Below are 27,376 nucleotides of genomic sequence, written 5' to 3' on the forward strand. Positions count from 1 at the left end.
GCATATTTATTATATAAAATTTCACAACGGGGCCAAAACAAAAAACCAATGACACATCTAAAGTTTGTTCGGGAAACTTTCGGCAGGGGTTCAAAACTTCTGGCAGACCATCATCTGTAGATACAAAACAGCGGCTAAATGGTAAATTACATATTTTAAGCCAAAATGATGGGAAGAAAAAAGACTGTGCGGTATGTTCTAACCGTAAAGTACAAGGCGGCAGGCGGGAAACTAGGTATATTTGTGACACTTGCACTCGTAAGCCTGGACTACATATTGGTGACTGGTTCGAACGGTACAATACACTACAACATTATAAAACGTAATTTTTTTATATTGTGTATAAATTTATTTAATGATAATGGTAGTGATTATGATAATGTTAGGTTTTATTTGTGTTTCTCTATCCTCAAGATTTATTATTTTTATAAGCCATTATTTTTTATTTAGTTATTTTTCATGATATAATTGTAATAAATTATTGTGTTTAATTTGAATAAACATCTGCATAAAAAAATATTTTTTAAAAAACATCCCATAGTTTTTAACATTAAGCGATTTTTTTTTTAATTTTCCCAAATTTTTATTTTGTTTTTACACTAAGTGTATTTACTAAGCAATATTAGCGCATTTAAAAAAATCCCATATAGAAAAAAAATTCCGAGTAGACAGATAAGTAGATAAAATAATAGTCCGAGTACAGTGTACTCACAAAAGGACATATATACGAGTGCCAAGGGTTAAATCCTCAATACTGTCCAGCGAAATTGCATTTACCTTGGATTTTAAATAACCCCATAAAAAGAAATCTAAAGGTGTCAGATTTGATGATTTTGCTGGCCATTCAATCGGCCACGGATCTTGATGAAACACTAATTCCATTTCAAAATAGTCAGGATTCTGTTGTACAATTTGCAAAAGTCTTGGATTAATATCTCGGTTAAGAATATTGGTCCCACGATATGATTTCCCAATATGCCAGCCCAAACATTTATGCGTTAAATTGAGTGTTAACTTCGCGATATTGATGTGGATTAACATCATTCCAGTAACATACATTTTCCCGATGCAATTTTCCATCCAAAAAGAAAACACATTCATCTCTGAAACAAATATGTTTCAAGTATGATGGATTTCGTTCAACCATATTTGTCATTAGCTCACAAAATTCTGTTCTTCTATCAGAGTCATCTTCTGTTAATTCATTAAGCATTTTAATTTTATATGGATGACATTTATTTCAAATCACACGTTGATGCGATAGCAGCAGACGACATCATGGGCGCATTAACTACTTCTGTTAATATCTGCACTTGTGTGTCTTCAAAAATCGAAGGACAACCAGTTCTTTTGCGGTCTTTCCAAAAACTTAACATTCATTAACATGTCTGTTTCATGTAGATTTATGTCAGCACGAGCGAATATTAAAATTGCTTCGATTTTGTGCTCTAAACTCCTAACCATTTTGTTCTCGCCTTTCTTTGGTTATACTTGGTCGGGTAGAATTCAACGATAGAAAAGAAGCAAAATTACTTTATGCTAGCACTGTATATATGTATAAACATAGTAATAGAAATTGTATGTGCTTGTTTGACCCCATAGAATCTTTACCATGAACTTTAAGCATTTTCACTCGATAATAGAGCACGAAAGCGTTTATGACTACACGACTCGCGATTTCTCATTCACCTGTCGACAGACACCTGGAGGGTGTTTCGAAAGTTTATGTGGGCGACCGAAACGTTCAATTTTTGCAGAAACACTTCTTCACCGTGCGAAAATCTACGGAGCTTTTGAGGAGTGGCCGCAGGAGTCCACCATTATTGAAATTGACACGTGTTTATATGCGTGAATATGGTAATGGTACGGCGATTTACGACCAGTCCCTAAATGCTTGGTGTAACACACGCCATATTACACTTGAATTTGCGCTATACGTTCTACGAAAATGCCGGTAAACGATCGAGTTGATGATCTTTTCCGATTTGCTGAGGCGGCTACAAAAACGTTCCGATTTCGAAACGGTCCGCAATGCGGTTTGATTGTTTAACACAGGAACTTTGCGATAATGATGGAATGCCTTCATTATCATACCGTGCCATTTTCACGGGAAACCCTAAAGTGTTTTTAAGTGCTTTTTGTACGATAAAGTTTGAGAAATGAGAAAATTTTATACTTATCGAAAATGGACTGGTTTCCACAACATTTATGTTATGTGCGGGTTATAGATTAAAAAAAATTTAATTGCGAAGTAAAATTTAAAGGATAATTATTCAGCGTGGAAGATGAAGTGCTTTTCACGTAGAAATGTCATGGATTTTCCGAGGCCAACAAAACAAACATACATAGAAGCAATCTAATCGGGAAATAGAGCTTGACGATTATTTCGAAATCTTAATAGATTAAGGTGTATCCGCACTTATATTGTATATATCTATCTTAACGAAACGTTGCTAGTGCAGGACAAGGCCGTTACATGCGCCCAACCCATACCTTTTGCATTAATTGGTGCATAAAAGATATAAATCTAAGAGAATATAAGAAAGGATTGGATTAAGTTTTAGATATTCTAACTTGCTCAATATAAAAGTTGATGTTAATTCAAATTGGGACACGTCTCTTTTAAACTGCCTACTCACCGTTGTTAATTTCAACCAACATGGTACGGATTTTGTCGCGCGATTTACTTTACGCTTTCGGGGAGTCACAGCCGTGCATTTAATTGAAATGATTGCGACATTCTCGGTGTACCATAAAAAAATGTTGATAATCTACGACTTGCAATCAACGTAACTCGCGATTTTACTCGAACACGTGGGAGAAAATAATATATTGAAAATCGTGATTGGAAGTACCGGGTCCGCACGCGTTTTTATTAACAGCAATAATTAATTCAGTTAAGCTGCTGGGTGCTGCCACCGTTGTATACCTGACTCGGCATAAAGTGGACAAACGACGCAGTCACACTGGACAAAGGATTGCTTACTGACAGAAGTGATTTCATTTGAATACTATTTAGCATGATAATTGATACTGTGTTAAGCTGTGAAGATTAACATCGACAATAATATGTATACGTCTCATTTATACTACAAAATTTTATTTAATAAATGACCTTGAATGTAAAATTAATAAATTATGGAAAAAAATGGTACATGTATAAACTGATTTATCTCAAATTAGGTTGAGTCTTCGATTTGACATTCATTAGGTATTGCAATGTAGTAACTTAGTGATAAAAGAGAATTTGATTGTAAATTTTCTTTAAAACGTGAACAAAAAAAAAGAATTACAATCAATAAACCGAAAACAATCGTGAAATTAAAACAAATCAAAGTCACTAAAAATAAATGACTTTCATTTCGATAGGAGAATAATAACATACGAGACAATCAATCAACGAAAATTTAAATGGCCCATTAAAATCGTAAAACCGAACAAACGGTCATAATATTGTTTTCGTCAGTAGCGAGGACCAAAAATGCTGTCGACCGGACCAACGTGGAAAACGATTGTTCAAATTCGCAATTTACGATAAGTCAATAATTACACAAGTCGTCGGTCGGCTGGCTGGCCCACGTCGATATACAAATTTGGGTAATTGAACGAAGTCGATAAGCGAATTCGCGCTAATTGTTTTTCCAGCACAAATTGCTCACCCTCACCATCTCGTCGAAAACGAAACACAAGTTTGTATTTGGTACTAACTCTCCAGTCATTCCGTAAATTAAACTACAATCTCCTCGATATTTTTTAAACTGGATCTTTCCATCTTTGATGACTCACCGCAATAATAACGCAGCCTTAGGCATCTTTAGTAAATGACCGATCTATTTCGACGTTTTAATGGATCGCAAATCTAATTCGATCCTATTCAATGATTGGACGAGATTGGAGGACATTGTAAAGTTTTCAAGTCAACTACCATAACTTAGGTAACCAATTAAACCGTATCTCGGGGACGGTACGTTTTAAAACCAAGTAAAATACTGGTTATTTAAGCACATGTTCGAGAGCAATCAGCGCGTTAAACACCTGGCGTTTGGATTGCGATATGTCGACCTGAGTAATCGTCTTCAAGCAGGAAGAAGACTTCGAAGGCGCATGTTTTAATTCTAGATAGGCCAAGCTATTTCATCAAGTTTTTTTTTACTTCCTCTTCAAATAACTTAGATTTATCTTCTACTTTCAACTTTTACTAATATATTAACGCAATAAACTTAATAATTAACTTATATCTGATTATTTTGTGATCTTTTAACGTATTGACGACATCAAGAGCAATTTAGTTTATTACAGCTTTTGCAATAGTTCAATTACGGGTCTTAAAATGCTCGTTAAACTGGTATAGGTATACTCATTTAACCTGATATGTCAGTATTACCGTTACAGACAATTCGAAAAGCATAAAATTTGTAATTATCGACGGATCATCACCTACAACGCAATTCGTCTCTTAATTTGATGTAATATTACGTAACATCTGTTTATGACAAGAGATACCTTAAACTTCTTAAAGTGGTATTGTTATAATAAGCTTAATATTATTAATCCACTAAAATACTCAATAATGCTTATAATCGTGATTGTATTGTAACGGATAAAGTTACATAATCTGAAATTCCATGGTGGCAGTGGCAGCAGCATACGATAAACGATGCTGACATTTTTCGTTTATGTTAAATTTGACATTTTAACTGCGCAAAATGCCGTTACATAACGCATTCCTTTTTGTAGCTTCACTCGAGTTTATATTTTTTCTAACATAAATTTTTAAATAAATTTAAAACGGTGAGTATCTCAACATTGCCTAAATAATCCAAATTTCAACGCGCATTGAAAAAGGGGCACTAACAACCAGAACAGAACGTCCATTCGTATTCGCCACAACACACGTACCAACGCTGAAAAGCCTGATGTTGTAGCACTTCAGCTTTATCAGATGAAGAGATAAATTTGTAGATCTTCTAATTAATTAAGCCGTGACCACTTGCGGCCGAAGCGCAGTGTTTAATATCTTAACCTGATATAGGTCGCACGTGACTTCGGCTTTTTGAAGTGAAATTGTAGATCTTTTAACCAATTAACCCTATGCCGCTTGCCTCGAAATTAGTTATCATGTTGTAGCGTCTCGGCCATAAGTAGCCTAGATTATATGAGGTGCAATTGCAGATATTTTGACTATTTAAGTCTCTGGAGGTAAGAGATCGGTTAAGAAACCCAGAACAAAATGGGGGTGAGGTGCGGAATGATGTCAGGAACATATTAGTAGCTGGAATCTGGAAAAGAGCATCAGAAGATAGAGATACTAGATTTTTATGATATAAAATCTGAATAGCACTGTTAAAGATTAAGTTACGCTCTTCGGACATTCCTTTGAGAACTATTATTTGAAAAAAAAATCTGTAACGCATTGGGTGGGTTATAAACGATTATCTAACAAATTGTAGAAGGAAGATTTATTTATTGCGGGATCTCTTATTTTTAAAGCTGTCATGCGAAAAGGTTACGGGAATAATTAAATCACGTTCGCCTCTTGAAAGGCGTCGGTGTGTACATATTTTAATCCGTGGTTCATTTTGCAATAGGTGTGAACATTTATTCGCAAGTTTAGCAATTTTATTCATATCTGTGGGCGAGCCATATCCATTCTCTTTCCATAGAATTTAATTTTATTAAATATTTTTCACTATAACATAAATTTTTTTTACGTTACTTAAAATTACAGTAAAATTTATCCATTCGAGTAAACAGAAAGGGGGACGACGATGGAAGGAGGAAATGGAGATGGTGCACTCACGTAAAGTGTTTATTATTAAAGACCTCGAAGTTAACCACCGCAATTGCAGAACGCAATTCCTTCCACTCCGGACCTTCGTGATTCGCATTGTGCGTGGTAGGTTTTTTCTTTTTCCTGCCTTCGTAGGCGTAATTATTTAATTATTGCGCTCGCTCTGCGTTACCTGCACACCGTGTGCAAGAGAGTCTTTGCTGCTATTATTCACGAACTTGCTTCGCTGGAACAGCTGTTAAAACGTGGACTTTTTTAAATTTTAATACGAATCTGTATACTTACTTGAAGGCCCCTACAATAATAACGTAAATTGTGACCTTCATAATTAATTTCAGCTCATTTAGGTAAATATTAAAATTTGTTTATAGCGATAATAGGCAAAATGTTGATGTAACGGTGTTAGGAAGTAGAGCGTTCATACTTTTTCGCATAACTTTGCAGAAAGGTGTTCATAACACCCACACCATCTGGTCTAATCAGTAGCAGAAAACGAACGGGTCTTCTATATGCCCATAATAAGTTCCATTGAACGCCTCTAACTGTTCAATTGGCGATCTCCTACTCCACTTTTTACATATGATTACATTCGTACGGTTTGCCATCGTTATTGGCATTCTAGTTAACAACCAAAGAGTTACTACATTTATTGGCTCAACAGATGACACACACATATATTTATTTATGTCTGAAGACGTCACATAAATTTAACGTGCAACATTTGCGCGCATGTCTAGTTTTATGGCCTTGGTAATTTATGGAACTGAATAACCAACAGAAAATACTCACGTAAATAGAACGATAAATATTACCTTTTACTTTTTGATATCATTTAATATTTTTTTATTTGTTAATTGTAAATTAACTCGCGACCTTTCTAATACCGCATTGACATTTGCCACGCTCCATTAAATTCTTTCCTAGCCACTGTGCTTTCTGGGTTATTTGCCTCTTTTTAATTATCCAAAATGTCAAATAACAATTTTATTTAACAGAAGTGCTTCAAATGTTTCGTTATAAGTGCTAGTTGCAAACAAACAAATCGAAAATATATGAATGCTTGAGATTATTGGGAATGAAACAACATCATCTGTCAGTTAGTTTAAGTTAAAAGCCATGTTGACCCAGCTCGACGGGGTAAAGTGGTCCACTTTCGATCGACCAGGGGGCCTTAGCAGGCGAAGGAAATAAGTGTGGGCTATCGAGAAAGGTCGACATGTGCCGCGTTAACGCCGGTTTCACGGTTGATGGATCAAAAAGGCAACTTAAAAATACATTGTGCCCGAGTGGACCACGTGTTCCTACACGCCACGCTACATCCTATATGTCGCACCCGACGTGCTAAATGCGATATTGGGGGTGTGCAACGACACAGTGCAAGTCTCGCGCCTACTGTTCAACAGACCAATATACCTCACGACCCACTGAGTACAAAGGTCATCCCCTACATACTGTGTTCTAGTGTAGTGTGTACATGCTTCATTACTTCCCTCGGTAATTTTTTTTATTCGTGATTATGAATTATATTTTTTCCTAAAACAACACTTACCAAACCCCCGTGATTATTATGTTCACTATCCAGTTTGCCGTCGACGCAGAAGTAACACTTGCTCTGCGGCGACCAATCTTTTATTTGGTCTTCCGCGTCCTGCGGAACCTCTGTGGAGGGCGCCTCTAACAGCGGCTCCTCCTTTTTGATGATATCCGCTGTAATTTTGGCGGAGGTGCCGGTGTCGGATGCTGAGATATCGCCGTTTTCTAATGGTAATGATGCCGTAGGATTTTCGCCACCAGAACGCGACGTTCCGTTCTCTGTAGGCGGCGTGGCGAAGACAACGGCAGCGGGGGCGGCAACGATTTGATGGTCTTCCGGCGTCTTGTGGACGCTGTTCGCGACCTTCACCAGGTCCTTCGAGTCTGGACTGGACGCGTCTCGGTGCAGGATCGCTGTACCCGGATCCGTATCGTTCGCTCTCTTTACGTTGTTGTTTAGCGGCTGCAGATAGTTCCTTGACATAGACTCTTGGTATAGTTTCCATTTCCTGCGACCCATCAGCTCTTCAGCTATCCTTTCCAACCCTAATTACAAAAAAAGAAAACAAACATTGAAAAACTTTGAAATTTACGTTATTATTAAGGTTATTAATGAAAAACCGCAATCTAATTTAAATACATCAATATTAATTTCGATTAAAATTTCTCTCTTGAGAAAAAAGTGTTTGCCATCAGTTGAATATTCGCGAGTAACCTCGAAGTACGATAAAAATAAAAGGAAAGGATATTTTGCGGATTCGTCACGCGGCAGCAGCGGTACAACCGGGCAACTATTTCTTTGTTCGCGGGCCCCCAATGGGGGCCTTGATTTCCTTCACGGTTCTATTCGCTCCAAAAGCGGCCGGCCCGGTTCTTTTCCACTCGAAATCCGCGTTACGAATCGCTCGCAGCCTTACAAGCGGAACCACCGCCATACTCGAGTCATCCGCGCGCCGAATAGTGATGATCATATTCCGGCGACGGAATATGACCAAAATGGCAACCAAACCGTGAACTTCCTCTATTCGCGTTTACTCCTCGTCGACACGCAGGTTTATAAATTTTAATCGGCCAATTACGCTAGATGAATACGGGGCTAAATCTAGAACATTCAAGTTTCCCAGGAGGAAAATAAGTTTTTTTTTTTTTCATAAAACGATAAGAATTAGAAAGCCGAACCGAATTTAACATTTCAAATTAATCAAATAATATATTTTAAATCCAGAAAGAAGTTGCATTGTGTTAGTCTCATAAGACCATCTGTTACGTCAATAATGATCATCGCGACATGAAGGAGCCTGCATACACAGAGTGACCCACATTACAATTTGGTTAAACGGAACGTGCATTTGAAGAGATATAGAGAGAGAAGGAGAGTTATACGAACTTTATCGACAAATACCGGTCGGTAAATTCGCGTCCCCTCCTCCGCGACGCCACTGGAAGTCCGCGAAATATTTCCCACAATCATGATCTACATACACGAAAGTGTCGGTAGAACGCGTGCACGTCCATACGAAGCCTGGCTTGGTTCCAACGAGAGCGACAAGGAAATATTCGGATTCCTCTCATCGACCTCTCTCTCCCGCTTATGTTTCGCATTGACCCAATTTTGCGAACGTCGAGTTTGAGTTTCGTTTAATTGTCGGGCTGCTTGCTCTAAGGACGTATTTTAGAATAGACCGAACGTTTTATTGGACAATTACCTCTCCATGTAGTTAATAAGTTAGTTATTAAATTATAAGTGTTGGCAATTTACTGTTAACTATTTTATATTTCTATATTAGAAAATTGTTGTGTAGCAATTTCAACATTTTATGTAGTATCGGTGTGCAGTTAGCGCAGCGTTATAATAAGTTCGCCGAAACTAAGTTTTACGGCGAAATTATAGAAGCTGTCGACGAGGCGTTTTCTTGCTTGTTAGTGAAAACAAAACCTTGAGGGCGCGTGTACCGTGCACGTGCGATTTCTGTCGTTTTGTGGCGTGCCAAAACCGGTAATCGGATGCCGCTTGCGACAAAATTAAGGTTTCCAATCTCTATCCATTAGTCATCGTTATTTTAGCCTTTGTTCGTGCAAACGAGCCATGTCCCTGCTTTTAATACCCCACTACCAAATGGCTTTGTTTTCCATAATAAGCATTATGTAACAGATCATATAGTATACCAAAAACTTATAGTTACTTTGAATTTTGAGACAAGATTAACCTACAGTGATACAATAAAGTCAATGAAATTCAATGAAATTTTTTAACAAAACATGTAAGAAGTTCATATTATTTACATATTTTACATAAAAACTGTATAAGTTATTGTTAATCAAGGGAAACACAAAACATAATCATATCTTTAACTCAAAAAAGTCTACATACAGTCCTAAAAAAAAGTCTATCAGTGTCCGTTGTAACTCAATAAAAATATACAACTATCTAGCGCTGAATAACAAACAAAACTAGACTAACACTAGCACTAGACCTGCAACTAGAAACATTCCGTTTAGCTGTGCGTCACTTAAAACGGCTAAACCTGAATGTTTCTACTTTTAGGTGTAATGTTAGTTCTAGAGACAGTGGTAAGTAGCGTAGTTAGCATAAGATATCATTATGCATGTTTTTATTGAACTAAAACTAGAACTAACACTAGACCTAGAACTAGAAAGTATCTAGTTCTAGTTTTACATTAACACTATCACTAGAACTAACACAAGACCTAGAACTAGAAGAATTCGGGTTTAGCAGTCTTGAGAGACGTGCAGCTATGCCCGAATGTTTCTAGTTCTAGATCTAATGTTAGTTCTAGAGACAGTGGTAAATAGCGCTAATTAGCATAAGATATCACTATGTTGTATATTTTTATTGAACGAAAACTAAAACTAACACTAACCTAGAACTAGAAAGTATCGAAACAAGATACGAAATATCCATTCAACCCAACGTAACCTCACTTTTTCAAGTAACATTTTTTACAACCGTTACTGCCGATGAAATCAGAAATAAAACTAAAACTAGAAATTTTGAGGTTATGCCGTGCGTCTTTGACGCACCTCATTTTGAACCCTAAAATTTCTACTTTTAGTTTTATTTCTATCGCAAAATCAGTTAAAATAAATTTCTTTTAACGAAACGTCAAAAAATGACACTTGGTACAAACGCATAGGAGACAGCGCCATCTGTCGGAAAAAGTCTAAAAATGTACGTTGGTAACTATCTTCTCATCATGTCAAATATTCTAACATAATTTAAAACCACTAGAAAGCGAATTACTATTTAATTTTTTTATAACGTAAATGTGTACGTGTGACTAAAACGAGCTTCTATGACGCAAATTTCTTTTTAGTTTTATATCTAAAATTGAGTGAGTTAAATAATTTTTTTTAATGAAACGTCAAAAAAATGTCATTTGAAAAAGTGAGGTTAGGTTGTGTTTGAAAAGTGTTATTAAGAATCCTCAACATCATTTTCGAGTACCAACCCGGCTGTTTTCGAAGACATCGGCCGCCCCCGGCCATCACGGGAGCTAAAACATTGAAAACCTTGAGTTGGATCTCTATTCGCATTTGTGAGAATGAACGTATTAGCTTAAAACGGTGCTGGAATATGTGTTATTTTTGTTTATCTATCTGTTTGTCCCAACCTCACGTTTGCTTGAGAGACGTGCGGCTAAATCCCAATGTTTCTAGTTCTAGATCTAGTGTTAGTTCTAGTTTTGCACTATCACTAAAACTAACACAAGACCTAGAACTAAAATAATTCAGGTTTAGCCGTCTTGAGAGACGTACGACTAAATCTACTGCTGCTTCACTTCGTAGCACTTGTTTCGACTTTGTATTAAATTAATATAGACTTCTAATATTCTTCGTTTAAAAAATTCATTGAATTACATTTCAGGAGCTGAGATATTATCATTTTCTGGGATGTATGTAGACTTTATGTCTGATGTTTCGAATTTCAATGGGGAGGAATCAGTAGATTCGCTAAATCGTAATTTGACCGAGCACAATTTGAGACGCCGGTGGCACGTGCAATTAGAAACTTCGCTAGCTAATACTCTGTTCCTTGGTCGAATAGCGAAACCAACCAGAATCGTGACACGTAGGGGACATTCCGGTAAGTTTAGAAATTTCGCCGAAAGCCTAACCTGTATATATTTCAGCGAGATCGTCAGCTTTCTCTTAAATTTTCTGCCCACTTTCGACCACGTCACTGTAAATTACACCGGAATCCATAAATACATGCCGTACGCCTACTTTGGGAACACAGGTGAACTTTGACTGTTCACGTTGGGTTTCACGAGAAACCTATACTAATTGGCCATTTAACTCCACCATCGATATCATTCACTTCAAAGTATATTAAGATTGAAAAACGATTTATTTAGGCTGAAGAAATGTTTAATTTATTTATGATTCATTTCATTTGGTTGATTGCGCCAGACTAAATAAATAATCATCGATTTGGTACGAAGTCTAAATATAGCAACATATTGTCCTTGGTGAATTTATAAGATCGCAGTTCTTTGGATAAATATTAATCAGTGCGACAAACTTGAGCAGTGCTTGTAATTCAACAGAGCGTGAAAATTTAAGGCCGCCAAAACAAAAAACATTTCGCACAGCGAATAAAAAGTAGCCGTTGCATCCTGGCATTTTCACATTCCGAGTCTAAAAATTCGCCATCTAATTGCGGCAGCACGAATTTTTATGTTACTCCAGCCATTGGTGGTCGTGTTCCTTCTTTATATTTTTATTTTCAAAGTCGCCGTTGTATTACTCTTCACTCGGTGTAGCCTACGGTGTTCGCAATTAGTAGGTTCTATGTGGAAGTATTCGGACGTCGCCTCAGCCGAGAGAATTTTCCGTTTATGCGTGCCCACCTGGTCTCGATATGTATCAAGGCAGTCTGCAATTTGCATAAATCAACCCGATCTCCGGCGCTCAGAGGCGTTGTGGACTTAGATGCGGATGGATAGATACGGTGAGGCCGAGTATTCAATTTCTAGAAAAATTTACGACGACCACCACATACTTTACCATCAACGTTTTGGAATAAATACATTTTACAAAATTTTTTTTTATCGAAGATTCAATACCAAAAGAAACTACGATACAAAGTGGTTTTAAAAGCCCAATCATGAAACGAACACATAAAACATGAATAGCAAAAAGTAACGTTGTTACGATTAACGAAAATGTCTCCGTAATTAGAGTACGTTTCGTAGAAATCGGGTAACCAGCGCTTTTACGATAGAACTCGGTCGGTAACAAAATTTTGTCACCTAGTACTGCGAGAGTTCAACGAAGCGCGGCAAATCCAGCTTTGAATGGCATCGAAATCCGGGCATTCAATTAACCGGAGCTGAACTTTGTCAGCGGACGGGCCGTGCCGCACTGAAGCTCATCGGCCGTCATCAGCATTCAGCCGTGGAGAACGGTAGCAGCAGCAACTCCGAAACAGGTGGTCGGCACGGATTGGCAACCTACAAAAAAGTAAAACGCACTCGACACGCTACCAACTGCGGCAGCCTGGCGATATTTATCGCCTAACTCCGACAAATGCCCAAACGTATAATTTCGCAATTAACACAATTTCTGATGATGTCCAGCAGTAAACAGTTGTTCAAATCATTTCATAATATAACAAAAAAGAACATCTTCCTCAAATGGATGTATTAATATTAAACACACGGTTAATATCCAGATTAAATTACACCTGCTATAATAAATAGCTAAACAACAATTAACCTCAACCGATTACAAAATCAATGCTATAAAATAAACCAACAATATTATGGTAGTATAAACCGCTTTCTTTAACTGGTTTATTTATAATTAAAAAAATAGTAATGTTTAAAAAGTACCAAACGGTACAAATAGAAGAGATACCGACTCTTTTAGTAGTAAATTCTTATATCGTTACAGTTTTGAAACGTTTCTAATGGGCAGTAAACAGAAGAAACACGTCGTATCACGTCGCGACGTGACACACGCGGTACGAAGAAATCATACGACGACAACAACGTGCGAGAACTGTACACACGTCGCTCAAGATCAATGTTGCCGTTCCGTTCGGGCCGAGAGCTCTGTTCCACTTTGTTTTATTGCTTCTCTGGTCATTAAGACGTAATTCTGCTAGGTGAAGTAACACGGAGGCAGCCCAGAGTTCATTCAGCTATATAAAGCCGCACTAGAAAGCTACGCGGCGGTTGTCGCAGGAGATACGCGAGTTGCGGTCGTCAAACTGTCATTTCTGCGAAAATGAACTCGTGTACGACTCTAATTCGACGGCTTTGTCGGCGATATTCTGAAGATATCGTTCTGTAATTTTATTCTATTATAAGGAATTATTATACAATATCATTTTTTTAGAATTGAATCACATATTTTAGAAACCCCACATGTTCACATTTTTGGCATGTGGAGTTTATACCAAAAATCAACTTCTCTTAGGCCCACTTTTACCACCTCTTGATAAGTTTATCCGATAGATAAATCCAGCTCTTAGAGCCAATGAGAGCGCTTAAAACCGCCGTAACCATGGCAACTATCCTCTAGATAGTTTATCAGGAGGATGGTTAAAGTGGGCCTTATAGAGATATAACTTTTAGAGAGAAACCGCACAAGTCACAATATATAATCACAATATGTGATTCAATAATTGCAATTATCTGGTTTAGATGTTAAGTTATATTTACTTGTTGATGTACAAATTAATAGCAACAAAATTATCCTTAAAAGATAAGCGATGTAATTAAAGTCTACTAACGCAATGACAGTGTTCCATAGATTAATACTTTGATCTTTAATGTACGATGTAACAATGTTATATTTGGCCAATATTATTATACCATACAAAATTGAGAAAATAATGCCGAAGTAACGAATAGTTTTTGATACATTTCGAGAAGCAGATCGAATACCTTGGGTACGAGATTACCGAAGCAGGAGTACACACTATTCGACTGCATCACACCAAAACGCGGTATCTCTGTTAAGATTTGGGTTAGGCAAAGTCGTGTTGGGTTGGTTTCGATCTTTAATTGGGTCAATTAGGTTGGGGATTGCGTTTGATGATAAATAAAAGAAGATACCAGAAAAAAGTATGTAAGTTTTGCAATTGACAGCAAAAATACTTTGAATTCTTCTTTGCACTGTATTGTTTGACAACGGAATTTGTGTAATTTCTTTGGCAGCTTGATTCTTGCAAACACCATAATTTTTGCTGCTGGTAACATGAGATCTTCAGCTATAGTATGAGGTGTACCTTTTTGAGCTATTAGTTGATATATCTTAAAGGAGGCCATTATGGCTGAATTATTTGAAGCTGGTATGGAAATGTGGGACACGCTTCTTTGAATGTTCCTTAATTGTTGTTCTTTCTTTTTAAAAAAATCCGTGTCTTTTTGCTTCAACTAAGAAGACGAACACTTATAGATTTAGAAGAAGAAGTAGAAAGAAGAGTTAACTTATAACGACAAAGTAGTCGCTAAAAAACAAAATAGGGAACTTAAAAAATCCCCCAAATGAATAATATTACCAACCTCCATACCAAAAATGTCCAAGAGAACGTTACATATTTCTTTTTTAATTTATTTGCATACTTTATTTTTCACAAATGCGCCGTGGACCCCCAGTATTGTGGCAAGCACTCCTTATTGGGAATCGCTGTACTAGAAGAATACTCTATGAGTGCTATTCAAACTATGGGTCGCGACCCAAAATGGGGTCGCGAAAAGTTTTTTCGGGGTCGCAAGGTGGATGAAATAATGAGCTATCGTATAGCAAAATCTGGCAAACCGTACACAATTGCTGACGACTGAATTGCTCCAGCAGCCCAAGATATAGCAGCCATTATGTTTGGCGAAAAGGAAATGCAACAAATATCTCAAATACCACTCTCGGATACAACAGTTAGCCGCAGAATATTTGAAATGGCAGAAAATGTGGAAAACGAAATTATAATGAGAATTCGAAAAAGTAAATTTTTTACTCTTCAATTGGATGAATCTACGGATTGCCAAAATGCTGCACAACTAATTTGTTTTGCAAAATATGAATACAAAAATGAAGTAGTTGACGACTTTCTTTTTTGCAAGGAACTACAAAGAACTACGGGTGAAGAAATTTTTAAATCGGTAAGCTCTTACATCACGGGAAACAATATTTCTTGGGAAAATTGTGTGGGTGTGTGCAGTGATGGAGCTCGTGCCATGGTTGGAAAACACAGCGGACTTCTAGCCCGAATCAAAGAAGTTTCACCCAATGTAACATGGGTTCACTGTATGATTCATAGAGAAGCGCTTGTATCGAAAAACATGCCACCGAACTTAATGTCTGTCTTAAATACTGGAGTTAAAATAATAAATTTTATAAAGGCGCGTCCTCTGAACTCAAGGATTTTTGCGCACATATGCAAAGAAATGGGTAGTGAGCATCAGCATCTTCTTTTACATACAGAGGTTCGTTGGCTTTTGAGGGGTAGGGTTCTAACGAGACTATTTAAACTTAAAGAAGAAGTGTTTGTGTTTTTAAATGATAATGATAGACAAAAAATTTACAAACTTTTTAACCGATGAAGAATGTAGGTTAGCTTACTTAAGTGACATTTTTCTCAAATTAAACGTGTTGAATTTAAGTCTTCAAGGTGAACAATTAAATATATTAGTGGCCAATGATAAAATTAAAGCCTTTACAAAAAAAATAGATTTGTGGTGCTCATACTGCAAGGAGAATAATTTTGCAGCATTTCCAACATTAGAATGTTTTGTTATAGAAAACAAGTTCAAAGTTATTCAATCGATTGTTAAAGATATAACATCTTCACTTGACAGATTTAAAATGTCAATTTAGTACTTATTTTCCGGAAGATTCTAGAAGATTCCGGAAGAAAAACTAATTGAGTTATCATCTGATGGAGAATTAAAATTAATTTTCAAAGAACTTAAATTGAGCAATTTTTGGCTTAAAGTTCGAAATGAATATCCAGAACTGTCTGATGAAGCTCTGAAGGTATTATTACCATTTGCGTCATCTTATATGTGCGAGTTGGGATTTTCCCTAAACCTAAAATCGAAATACCGAAACAAAATAGCAATAGAGCCACCTTTAAGACTCAAATTGAGCAAAATAGAGCCAGATATATCAGCACTTGTAAATAAGAAACAGGCTCATAGATCTCATTAAATATTTTTCTTTTGTATTGATTTTTGATGAAGTTCCTACGTGTACGCCATATTATAATTTTAATAGTTATAAATCGTTAATGTTGATTTTGAACCTAATATTTGTTAACTGCAGAGTTGATATTCTGTTTATTGTAGGTACTTGTTTTAACATAATATATTTGCTATGTATGAAACAAAAAAAATAAAAACAAATTAACATCTTCTTGATATAATAATACCTCTCCCAATTTTTGGAACAACTAGAATTAAATTATTATTTTAAGTTTGGGTCGGCATGTCACCTCTGTGTACCATTTGGGGTCATGCAGCCAAAATGTTTGAATACCACCGCTCTATGACATACTGAGTGTTTCTATTCTTGCCTATATTCCCTGACTTTCAGAGAAAAAGGAAACTTATTTAATTAATTAAGATTTTCAATTTCAAAACACACAATTCGTTTTCTATGAAATCTTATAACGTTAGTTTTAATGCGAAATTATAATTTGTTATCGTATATTTGGCCGCGACCACTTATCGAATTATATTTGAGGTAGAAGTTAATGTGCAGGAAATAATTCCTTGGGCGTTATCGGTTAATCGCGAATAATAAAATTATTTTTACCGGACCTAAGGTAGGCGAAATCAGTCATGAAATCTATGTACGTAAGAAATCGGGTTTAAAGAATTCAGTTAAAAGTAGAATGTTTTATTTAATCGTTCCAAAAAGTGTAACCATAAAAATGTACTTTATAATAAATTTCCAATAAATAAAAATGTATTATAACATCTTCCATTTGGGAAAATGTAATTGAATTATTGCACTAAAACAATAACCACAAACAACATGTAATAATTACATTTGTGGTTTACCCGAAATCAAATATTTACGATTTCTTCATCAAATTTTAATTTTTTTATCATAATAAATAAAGTAATTATATTTTTAATTTTTTATTGATCCATTTAAAACATTGACACATTTCCTGTAGATTAAACAAGATACTACCTAATGTTGCGAAAGATTAGTTGTCGAGAACGTGCAACTATCCTTTTTCCTTAACCGCGACACCCATGACCAAACCCAAAAACTTTTTGCTAAAGTGTTATTGTGCCAAGTATAGCCAGCTCCGGGATTATGTATGTGGGTATTGAAATTACATATGGTCGCTCCAAGGCCTGGCACAAATCGTATTTCGCAAGCGAAAAGCTCTCAACCGCTTGAAACGTCGTAGATAAAAAAATACCTCTCCGGCCATTGCAAAAACTCCTAATGGCTACCGCGAGCCAAACTCGCAAACCGGAAACCGATCGAAGCAAACTAAAACAAAGGGTTACTAGAGACGAAGAAGGAGAAGAAGATAGAATGGAAGATAGCAATCTTGAAATCCAGCAGATTGATGAACCCTTTCCACGACGAGCATTAATTGTTCGTTGGCGATCCGATAAAGGTTGGCTTTAAATCCGTGTGATTCTTTTTCTCTTCTACTATTCCGTTTGCTTAGGAGGTCTTCGGCAACGAAGACGACGACAAAACAAACAACGAAAAGCACCGGTTTTAGCGGATTAGCGAACAATGGCGCAACTTTCTTGCAAACCGGTAGCCGATGATATTCTTTGTGGTCTATTTATGGGCGTAACACACTTTTGCGTTGCGACACTTTGGGCTTTTACCTTGACCGATATATCAAATACGATTTAATACAGCTCTACTCCACTTATTTTCCTTTTACATAATTTTTTTTTAAAACGGCACCTTTGTGTTCAATAATCTCTAAGATACGTATAATTAAAAATAATTTGAAAAGTATTAAAGTTCAAGTTCAAATCATTTATATCACCATATAATATTAATTAGAATGCATTTCAAATAATAATTATAAATGATGTGAAAACCTTAACATTTTGATTTAAGTTTTTTTAATATTGCGAAATTTAATCCCACTTTTCTCGAGCTTTGGTAAAACAAAAATATGTTGATAAATCTTTGTGGTATATGCAAAGTAAAAATAACTGGTAATATTGCTCATCAAAGTCATGGTGCACTTTTAATTGGTCACAGAAAAGTTACAAAGCACGATATAAATGTAAAATCTTGTGATGGAGTTGTAGTAGATTCCTGATGATAGGCTACGAAATTAGTGGAGTGATTTAGTTAAATGTAAACTGATAAGTTGAGTTTACTTGATTTGTGATCGAGGTCAATAAACAAATCAGGACGATCAAACTATGGCAAATAAATCAAAAAAAAAATTAAATTTATAATAGTTGATGCCGAGAGAAAGTTTGCGCGCCGGTTGTTTTGTTATTGATTAGTTGTTAAGAAGCTATTTATAAACGCGAACGTTATTTTTCGTAATTTGAAATAAAATTTCAACTGAATTTTTAGTTGAAAAGCAATACATTTTTATATCACGAAACCCAAACAAATTAGCATATCAAAATTTAATTTGTGAAGCAAAAATAGCTTTTGTTTAATAAGCTTGTTGTTGAGTTTGTAAGAAAGTAAATAAACATATTAAAAGTGACGTGTGGGTAATAATAGGAATACAATTACGAAACTGTTTACATCAAAACCAGTAGCAACTTCTTTAGAATGCGTAGGATGGAATGTTGGACTACTTCTTCCTCTCCTTCTAATGCATGTGTATTTAGTTGCAACAAATAAATAATTCATGTCACATCAAATAACAATACCGTTTATCATTACAGTAAAAAATTTTTTACATTATTTTTGTGATTATAACATGCATGATAAAGCGTATTAGATGAGTCATCAAAATCTTAACTGACAGAATCAACAATATACAAGAAGAGGAATGGAAAAGTGCTGGTGAGCATTCTTCGGTAACAAAAAGTGAGGGGCAGGGCGTGCATAAGGAAGGGCATGACTTGCTATTTTCCGACCATAATTCATCTGACGTCGAGGCGTAATTAAGAATAATTTTCCGCGTAACTCCTATGACCTGCAGGTGGCTTTGAGGTAGGTTGAGTTCTCGGCAAACGGAAACAGCTCCGCGTTGTGTCTGGTCGACGCGCTCGCGTTGATGCGAAATAACCTTGAATTTAGATTGTTAATTTAGCGTATTCGCGAATAGGTCTCTCTCCCAGCGAAATAAAAAAAATCATGCATTATTTAAAAATAATAAATTTCCACGCGCGAAAGAAAACAACACGGAAACCACCGAGAAACCTTGATAACATTTTTTGTCACATTCTTATTTTTGTTGACTTCATTGTGCATTAATAATTTTAGTAACTATCTCGGTAAATATAAAACCTCAAAACAGTTTCTTTGGCCTGTGTGTATCTAACCTGTTGACATTTGAGTGGCAAACATTTTTATTATTAGTTTTAATTTTCGATTTGTTTGAGCTTTTGGTTAACGTACGGCGACGATGACGGCATTTGCGCAACCAGAGCCCCGTGAGATATCGATAATGGCGGTTTTATGGCTAGTTACCGGTCTGGTATTTTTGGGATCGTTGCTAGAAAGCGCCTCTCTGTCTTTCTATGCGCACCAACCGTAAATTAAATTGAAAATGTCAGCAAATGACGTATCAGACGCTAAACCTGCACTAAACGCAACCTTGACATTTACTTCACCGTCTTTACATTAACATCTGAATTTTGAGAGGAAAACTACTTACAAATAATTTATTACTACACAGATTTGAAACATTACAATCTGATTGAATAAGAATAACTTTGAATATCTTTAAGTATATTTCGATTGTTGCTTCTGAAAAGAAGTGAATGTGAAAGTCTTGAATCAATTTCTTTTGTTTCGTTTCGCATAGAGAATTGTTTCTACTTAGGAGCTTATCCGTATTTATTGCCATCCGGATTGTGCCTCGAGGTCCGCGGCAACCGCAAATAGCGAATATGAAAAGGGGGGAATAAAATTACAAGGAACCTTTTTTCCCTCTTTTTTTCCCAAGTTACGCGTAGCCGTGCATTTTCGTTTTACACACAATAGAATACATAATAAGCGTTGCCCCCCACCGTCTTGGTTATAACAAGAACTCAAACCTTGAAATCAACAAAGAAAACGATTCTATTCACCAGCCGTCGTGTTCCAATCGAAACCTACGTTAAAAATCGACCCAAAAAAAAATTAATGGCAGTCGAATTTGTAAGTGGGCGTGGACGAAACCACTTTTCGTTTGGTTTATATTAGAACTAAACCGAAAACGGTTACGCCTCGTCCAATCAGACAATTCGACCAACTTTCGTTTTTACACCGAAAAATAAGTCATGCAAAGATACCACCAACAACAACAATCCACATCGTTGCAATTACCGTAATGGTGTCGATATTACGAAAGGTTTTTGTGTGTGATCGAAGAAGGTCACAATCCAGAGATTGGCCGACGTGCTGCCGAGTCTAAAATTAATTGCACGGCGTGGACGTTTTGAGTAATGACCAGTCGTTAGACGTGTGTATATACAGAGTGAGTCATGAAGTAGTAATGAAGTAATGAATGACCGGGCTAATGATTAAAAATATCCGTTAGGAGTTGAGCGACTTCTCTCCTCGGACTTGGACACCGTATACAGAAAATTGATTAATTGTTTCTGTCAGATTCGATTTTACGATTAAATATCATCTAATACCACTCCCATACACTTCTTGACATCATTACATATTTACTTTGAATCAGTAATCATTTATATAAAAAAAAATCATTTATTATTTTCATAAGTTAAGTGACACTAATCGTAAGTCTCAAAGTTTACACTTTGCAATATTTATGCCATCATCATAAAATATTAATCAAGCTTCGCCTGATGATGATAGGGTAACATTGAAATCGGTTGGGAAGGTCTAATGTTAGTTTTAGTGACAGTGGTAAGTAGCGCTAGTTAGCATAAGATATCGCTATGTTGCATATTTTTATTGAACTAAAACTAGAACTAACACTAGACCTAGAACTAGAAAGTATCGGGTTTAGCCTGAAGACGCATGGTTAAATGTGTATAGGTATTATAAATATAGTAATAAAACAAATTAACTTTGCTATTCCACAAACTGATCTTGCATATAATACCATACATAGTAGGCTTTCTTGACCAGATTAGACTTCACACATTTTTTAAAGTGTCCTCGTTCCATAGTCTTCATTTCTTCTGGCAACTTCTTGAAAAATTTAACTCCCCAGAAATCAGCATATATTTTAGTTGCTTCTATCCTATGGAACGGTAATCTCAGTTGATCTTTGCCTCTTGTGTCGTGTGTGTGAAAATTTGCATTCAAATTAAATTTACTTCTATTGTTATAAACATACATCAAGGTAGCCAAAATGTATGCACTTGGCACGGTAAGTATACATTCTGCTCTTAATACATCTTTGTAGCTGTCAGTAGGTTTAAGAGTCAGTAGCGCTAGATAGCATGAGATATCACTATGTTGCATATTTTTATTGAACTAAAGCTAGAACTAACACTAGACCTAAAACTAGAATCATTCGGGTTTAGCCGTCTTGAGAGAACTGCGACTAAACCCGAATGTTTCTAGTTCTAGGTCTAATATTAGTTCTATAGGCAGTGGCAAGTAGCGCTAGTTAGCATAAGATATCGCTATGTTGCATATTTTTATTGAACTAAAACTAGAACTAACACTAGACCTAGAACTAGAAAGTATCGGGTTTAGCCTGAAGACGCACGGCTAAATGTGTATAGGTATTATAAGTATAGCAATAAAACAAATTAACTTTGCTACTCTACAAACTAATCCTGCATATAATACCATACATAGTAGGCTTTCTTGACCAGATTAGACTTCACACATTTTTTGAAGTGGCCTCGTTCCATAGTTTTCATTTCTTCTGGCAACTTGTTGAAAAATTTAACTCCCCAGAAATCAGCATATCTTTTAGTTGCTTCTATTCTATGTAACGTTAATCTCAGTTGATCTTTGCCTCTTGTGTCGTGTGTGTGAAAATTTGCATTCAAATTAAATTTACTTCTATTGTCATAAACATACATCAAGGTAGCCAAAATGTATGCACTTGGTACCGTAAGTATACATTCTGCTCTTAATACATCTTTGCAGCTGTCAGTAGGTTTAAGAGTCAGTAGCGCTAGATAGCATGAGATATCACTATGATGCATATTTTTATTGAACTAAAGCTAGAACTAACACTAGACCTAAAACTAGAATCATTCGGGTTTAGCCGTCTTGAGAGAACTGCGGCTAAACCCGAATGTTTCTAGTTCTAGGTCTAATATTAGTTCTATAGGCAGTGGTAAGTAGCGCTAGTTAGCATAAGATATCGCTATGTTGCATATTTTTATTAAACTAAAACTAGAACTAACACTAGATCTAGAACTAGAAAGTATCGGGTTTAGCCTGAAGACGCACGGCTAAACTTTTTTAACTCCACAAACTAATCCTGCATATAATACCATACATAGTAGGCTTTCTTGACCAGATTAGACTTCACACATTTTTTGAAGTGTCCTCGTTCCATAGTTTACATTTCTTCTGGTTCTAGGTCTAATGTTAGTTCTAGTGATAGTGCAAGTGTAAAACTAGAACTAACACTATACCTAGAACTAGAACAGAATTATCATAAGCACGTCATCTTCTCCAAGCAAAACTTATCCTTTGCAAAACTACCCAATATCTGTACCATTAAGCTATGTTGCATCTTATGTGGGACAGTGCAAGTGCATAGTAGTTTCGTAACTATGGTTACTGCATTCATATACTGCGAGTTATATGAAATTCCCTCTTTATAAAACAGAACATGATAGAATGTGACGAATCCTGAGTTATTCACGACGTTTGGACACACAACAGATGAATCATAAGCAGAAATGAAGGTGCTCTGAAGGAAGCTTTCGCAAAATTGAATGAACAGACAACGGAATAGAGATGACACGGTTCTTCTATACGACTGAAGCGTAGTCGATGACACAAAAAGAAGAGACCACGCTGAGAACGTATGATACCGATTTTTTTTAACAGTCTTCTAATTTTCATATTTTTAAAAAATTCTCTACATTGATGCATCTGGGAGCAAAAATGTTATAGAGAATTGTGTTAAGGGTACAATTTGCTACAATTTTTGTTGTAAAAGTTTTTTTGTATCATGCTCCGGATACCAATTTTTTTTAACTCTTCTAATTTTCATATTTTTGAAAAATTCTCTACATTGATGCATCTGGGAGCAAAAATGTTATAGAGAATTGTGTTAAGGGTACAATTTGCAACAACTTTTATTGTAAAAGTTTTTTTGTATCATGCTCCGGATACCGATTTTTTTTAACACTTCTAATTTTCATATTTTTGAAAAATTCTCTACATTGATACATCTGAGAGCAAACTGTTACAGAGCATTGTGTTAAGGCTACAATTTGCTACAACTTTTGTTATTAATTATTATAGATTACGGAGTCTCCTGCGGAACACGGTAGCTGGTGAATCAGGATGAACCATGAGCTGAATTACATGATGGGAGACGAAGGCTTGGGCATCTACACACGATGGAGAATGGGAGCCACAAAGGACATGAAGGATTTATGTGTGTTGAACGATGGAGGGAGGTTGCCGAAGAGAGAGGAAGATGAAGCGAGATAATAGGGAGACCGAACATAAAATATTAATCAAGCTTCGCCTGATGATGATAGGGTAACATTGAAATCGGTTGGAAAGGTGTAATGTTAGTTTTAGTGACAGTGTTGCATATGTTGCATATTTTTATTGAACTAAAGTTAGAACTAACATTAGACCTAAAACTAGAATCATTCGGGTTTAGCCGTCTTGAGAGACGTGCGGCTAAACCCGAATGTTTCTAGTTCTAGGTCTAATATTAGTTCTATAGGCAGTGGTAAGTAGCGCTAGTTAGCATAAGATATCACTATGTTGCATATTTTTATTGAACTAAAACTAGAACTAACACTAGACCTAGAATTAGAAAGTATCGGGTTTAGCCTGAAGACCCACGGCTAAACTTTTTTAACTCCACAAACTGATCCTGCATATAATACCATACTGTTTCTTGACCAGATTAGACTTCACTCATTTTTTGAAGTGTCCTCGTTCCATAGTTTTCATTTCTTCTGGCAACTTGTTGAAAAATTTAACTCCCCAGAAATCAGCATATCTTTTAGTTGCTTCTATCCTATGTAACGGTAATCTCAGTTGATCTTTGCCTCTTGTGTCGTGTGTGTGAAAATTTGCATTCAAATTAAATTTACTTCTATTGTCATAAACATACATCGAGGTAGCCAAAATGTATGCACTTGGTACGGTAAGTATACATTCTGCTCTTAATACATCTTTGCAGCTGTCAGTAGGTTTAAGATTGTATAAAGCTCTCACCGCCTTCTTCTGCAAACCAAAAATTCTTCCTAAGCCAGGTGAATGACCCCAAACAACTATGCCATATGTTGCAACAGCATACAAATTTGCAAAATAGGATATTTTGGCCACTTCATGAGATGCGATTTTGCTCCCATATTAACTTGGGTTCAAGAGATAAACCCAAGAAGTTCACCACGGGTAAGTTTGAGGGTAATTTCATATCAATGACAATTGATTCTGTTTTATTTTCATTTAGTTTCAGGCAGCTGTTCGTGAACCACTCCTTTGACTGAGTTAAAGCAGCGGACGACTTTAAAGGTAGTAATTGCTGATCAGAATCTTTTATTAATACGGAAGTACCATCTGCATAAATACACATATCATCACGGATATTAAACGGTAGATCATTAATGTATGTTACGAATAAGAAAGACCCGGTATTGATCCCTGTGGTTTAGATGTTCCAGACGTATTATTTTCCCAAAAAACATATCCTACCCACAAGATATGATCTAAGGAGATTTAGTCCTTGGCCTCTTATACCATAAAAGTATAATTTTCTCAACATTATATCGTGGCTCACCGTATCATTAAATCAAGAAAACTGATTGGCACCGACTGTTGTTCATTCAGGGCGTTTTGTACAAAATCTATAACATCCATTATTGCCGGAATAGTGTTGACCTATCACTACGATAACCATGCTGCTTGTTGTTTAGAAGGTCAAAGCGATCTAGGAATTTTAGTAACCTTTTAGCTATTAATTTTTCAAAAACCTTCGAGACTATGAAGGGAGAATAGATAGAATTGGTCTATAGTTTTCGCATTCGTTTACGTCTCCTTTTTTATGCAATGGCAGCACCTTTGCGATTTTCATCTCTTCCGGAAAAATTCCTTCCGTTACGCATCGATTGAAAATTTCAGCTAACGGATCCGCACATAAATGAATTACTTTCTTCAAGATATTAACATTTAAACCGTAATCAGCGGTGCTATTGTTCTTCATCTTATTGACAGTATCAATTATCTCATCCAATGAAATCGGCTCAAAAAAAAAGGATCTTACATTATCAATTTTAATTTTTTTTCAGATAAATTTCATGGGAAAATGTAGTGACAATATCTTGCACAATATTGCTTGTAATTCGGGTTGATTTCAAAAATTATTATCTTAAAGACAAATAGGGATTTTCAAATATGGTTTGGTCCATCAAGAAGTCACCACGATATCTTAAGAATTCAATTCTTCACATTTTTTAAAAATGATTCTAAGTTGACATTCTAAATCTAAATATAATCAGATTTTTGTTCAGAAATCTTTAATATGAATCAAGCGGTTAATAAAGCGCGTAATTCATCATCGGTAATTAATTATAAACCGCACGGCTTACGACCTCGTTAAGAGGAGGTGTCGAAACAATAAAATTAAGCCTAATTGGCGTTTGCTGTTTTAATGGTCGCCGGCGGTATATACGAGATAGAAAGAGAAAGATTAGTTAAGTGACGTGTTTCGCGGGTGACATCTAAATGGCTTCCACGTCAATAATATTTCAATTTCCAAACGATCATGAAGAGATTATCATTTCAACGAAACCGCGACGAATCCTCCCGATACGCATCTAATGGGATTTAGAAGTCCTCGGTTTAGAAGCCTGTAGGCGTAGTGTGAAAAACGTTTCAAATTTCTAGCTTTAAATTCAAAAAAAAATTGAATTAATAATTTATAAGTCTTAATAAATTTGTAAGGATACTTTTTTATGTAACTCGAAAGTTACATTCACCCGGTTTTCGACGAAACCATTGATCCGCATCGAGACTTCTTCACTTGGCAAGTCAAGCATCCATTAAGTCTTAATTAACGCTCTATTATTTTTGTCCAATTATGACGTTATTGGATGTCTTATAAGAGTGATGGCAGACAAGACGTATAAGGTCAAAGGTGAAATCGCATCTCATCGTTAACACTTTCTTACTTTTCTATGATTATAAAATAAATAAACTTTATATTTATCAGGTTATCAAATTTCCTTTGTTTACTTTAAGGAATAAATTACAAGATAAGCGTAGGTAGAGTTAAAACCAAGTGTGATCCACCAATCCGATATAACCAAACTTATTTCTAGACGTCGCCAACAATGGTTCCTAGAAACCTTCAGATTCGATTGTATCTCCGCGTTCAAATATTTACACTTCGACACTGCCCCCACGTTAAAATCAAAACGTGGGCGTTAGAAACGTTCGCTTTTAAAGCGTCTTTGGAACATCTCGGTTACCATAACAGTTCAACATGAACCATTTCGAACGCAATTACAACCTTAAATTGTCTCATTTTAAGCCATAAAAAAGTGTTTAACCGTAGGTGTAAATTTTTTTAAATCTCTTCATCATCTATTCTACTAAACTAATCTCAATCTGAACAATTCGTCAATGTCGAACATACAACCTGTAGGATGAAGAGAAGGAGAGGACCGACAAGCTCGATATAGGTTACAGCACCCGCGGGTTGGTCGCTTGTTAGCAAGCCCACACTTCCAAATTATTACATAACACCACCTGTTACCGCTCCCATCCCAATTTCAGCCG

At 36.0% G+C, this 27,376-nt stretch overlaps 1 protein-coding gene across 4 annotated transcripts in view; it reads right to left on the reverse strand.

Annotated features, from left to right (window-relative positions):
- Nucleotides 1-27,376, reverse strand: part of LOC111415118 (Ecdysone-induced protein 93F) — a 116,478-nt gene that overhangs the window by 26,736 nt on the left and 62,366 nt on the right. For 3 of the 4 annotated variants that reach the window (XM_023046627.2, XM_023046626.2, XM_023046628.2), the window contains one exon: nt 7,341-7,870. In XM_023046627.2, the coding sequence (XP_022902395.1) occupies nt 7,341-7,870 (530 nt within the window). Of the gene's footprint in view, nt 1-7,340; nt 7,871-10,206; nt 10,326-27,376 lie in introns of those variants that run through there. The other variant, XM_071193900.1, reaches the window with a different exon arrangement.

The sequence above is a fragment of the Onthophagus taurus genome, chromosome 2 (genome assembly GCF_036711975.1).
Source record: "Onthophagus taurus isolate NC chromosome 2, IU_Otau_3.0, whole genome shotgun sequence".
NCBI lineage: Eukaryota > Metazoa > Arthropoda > Insecta > Coleoptera > Scarabaeidae > Onthophagus > Onthophagus taurus.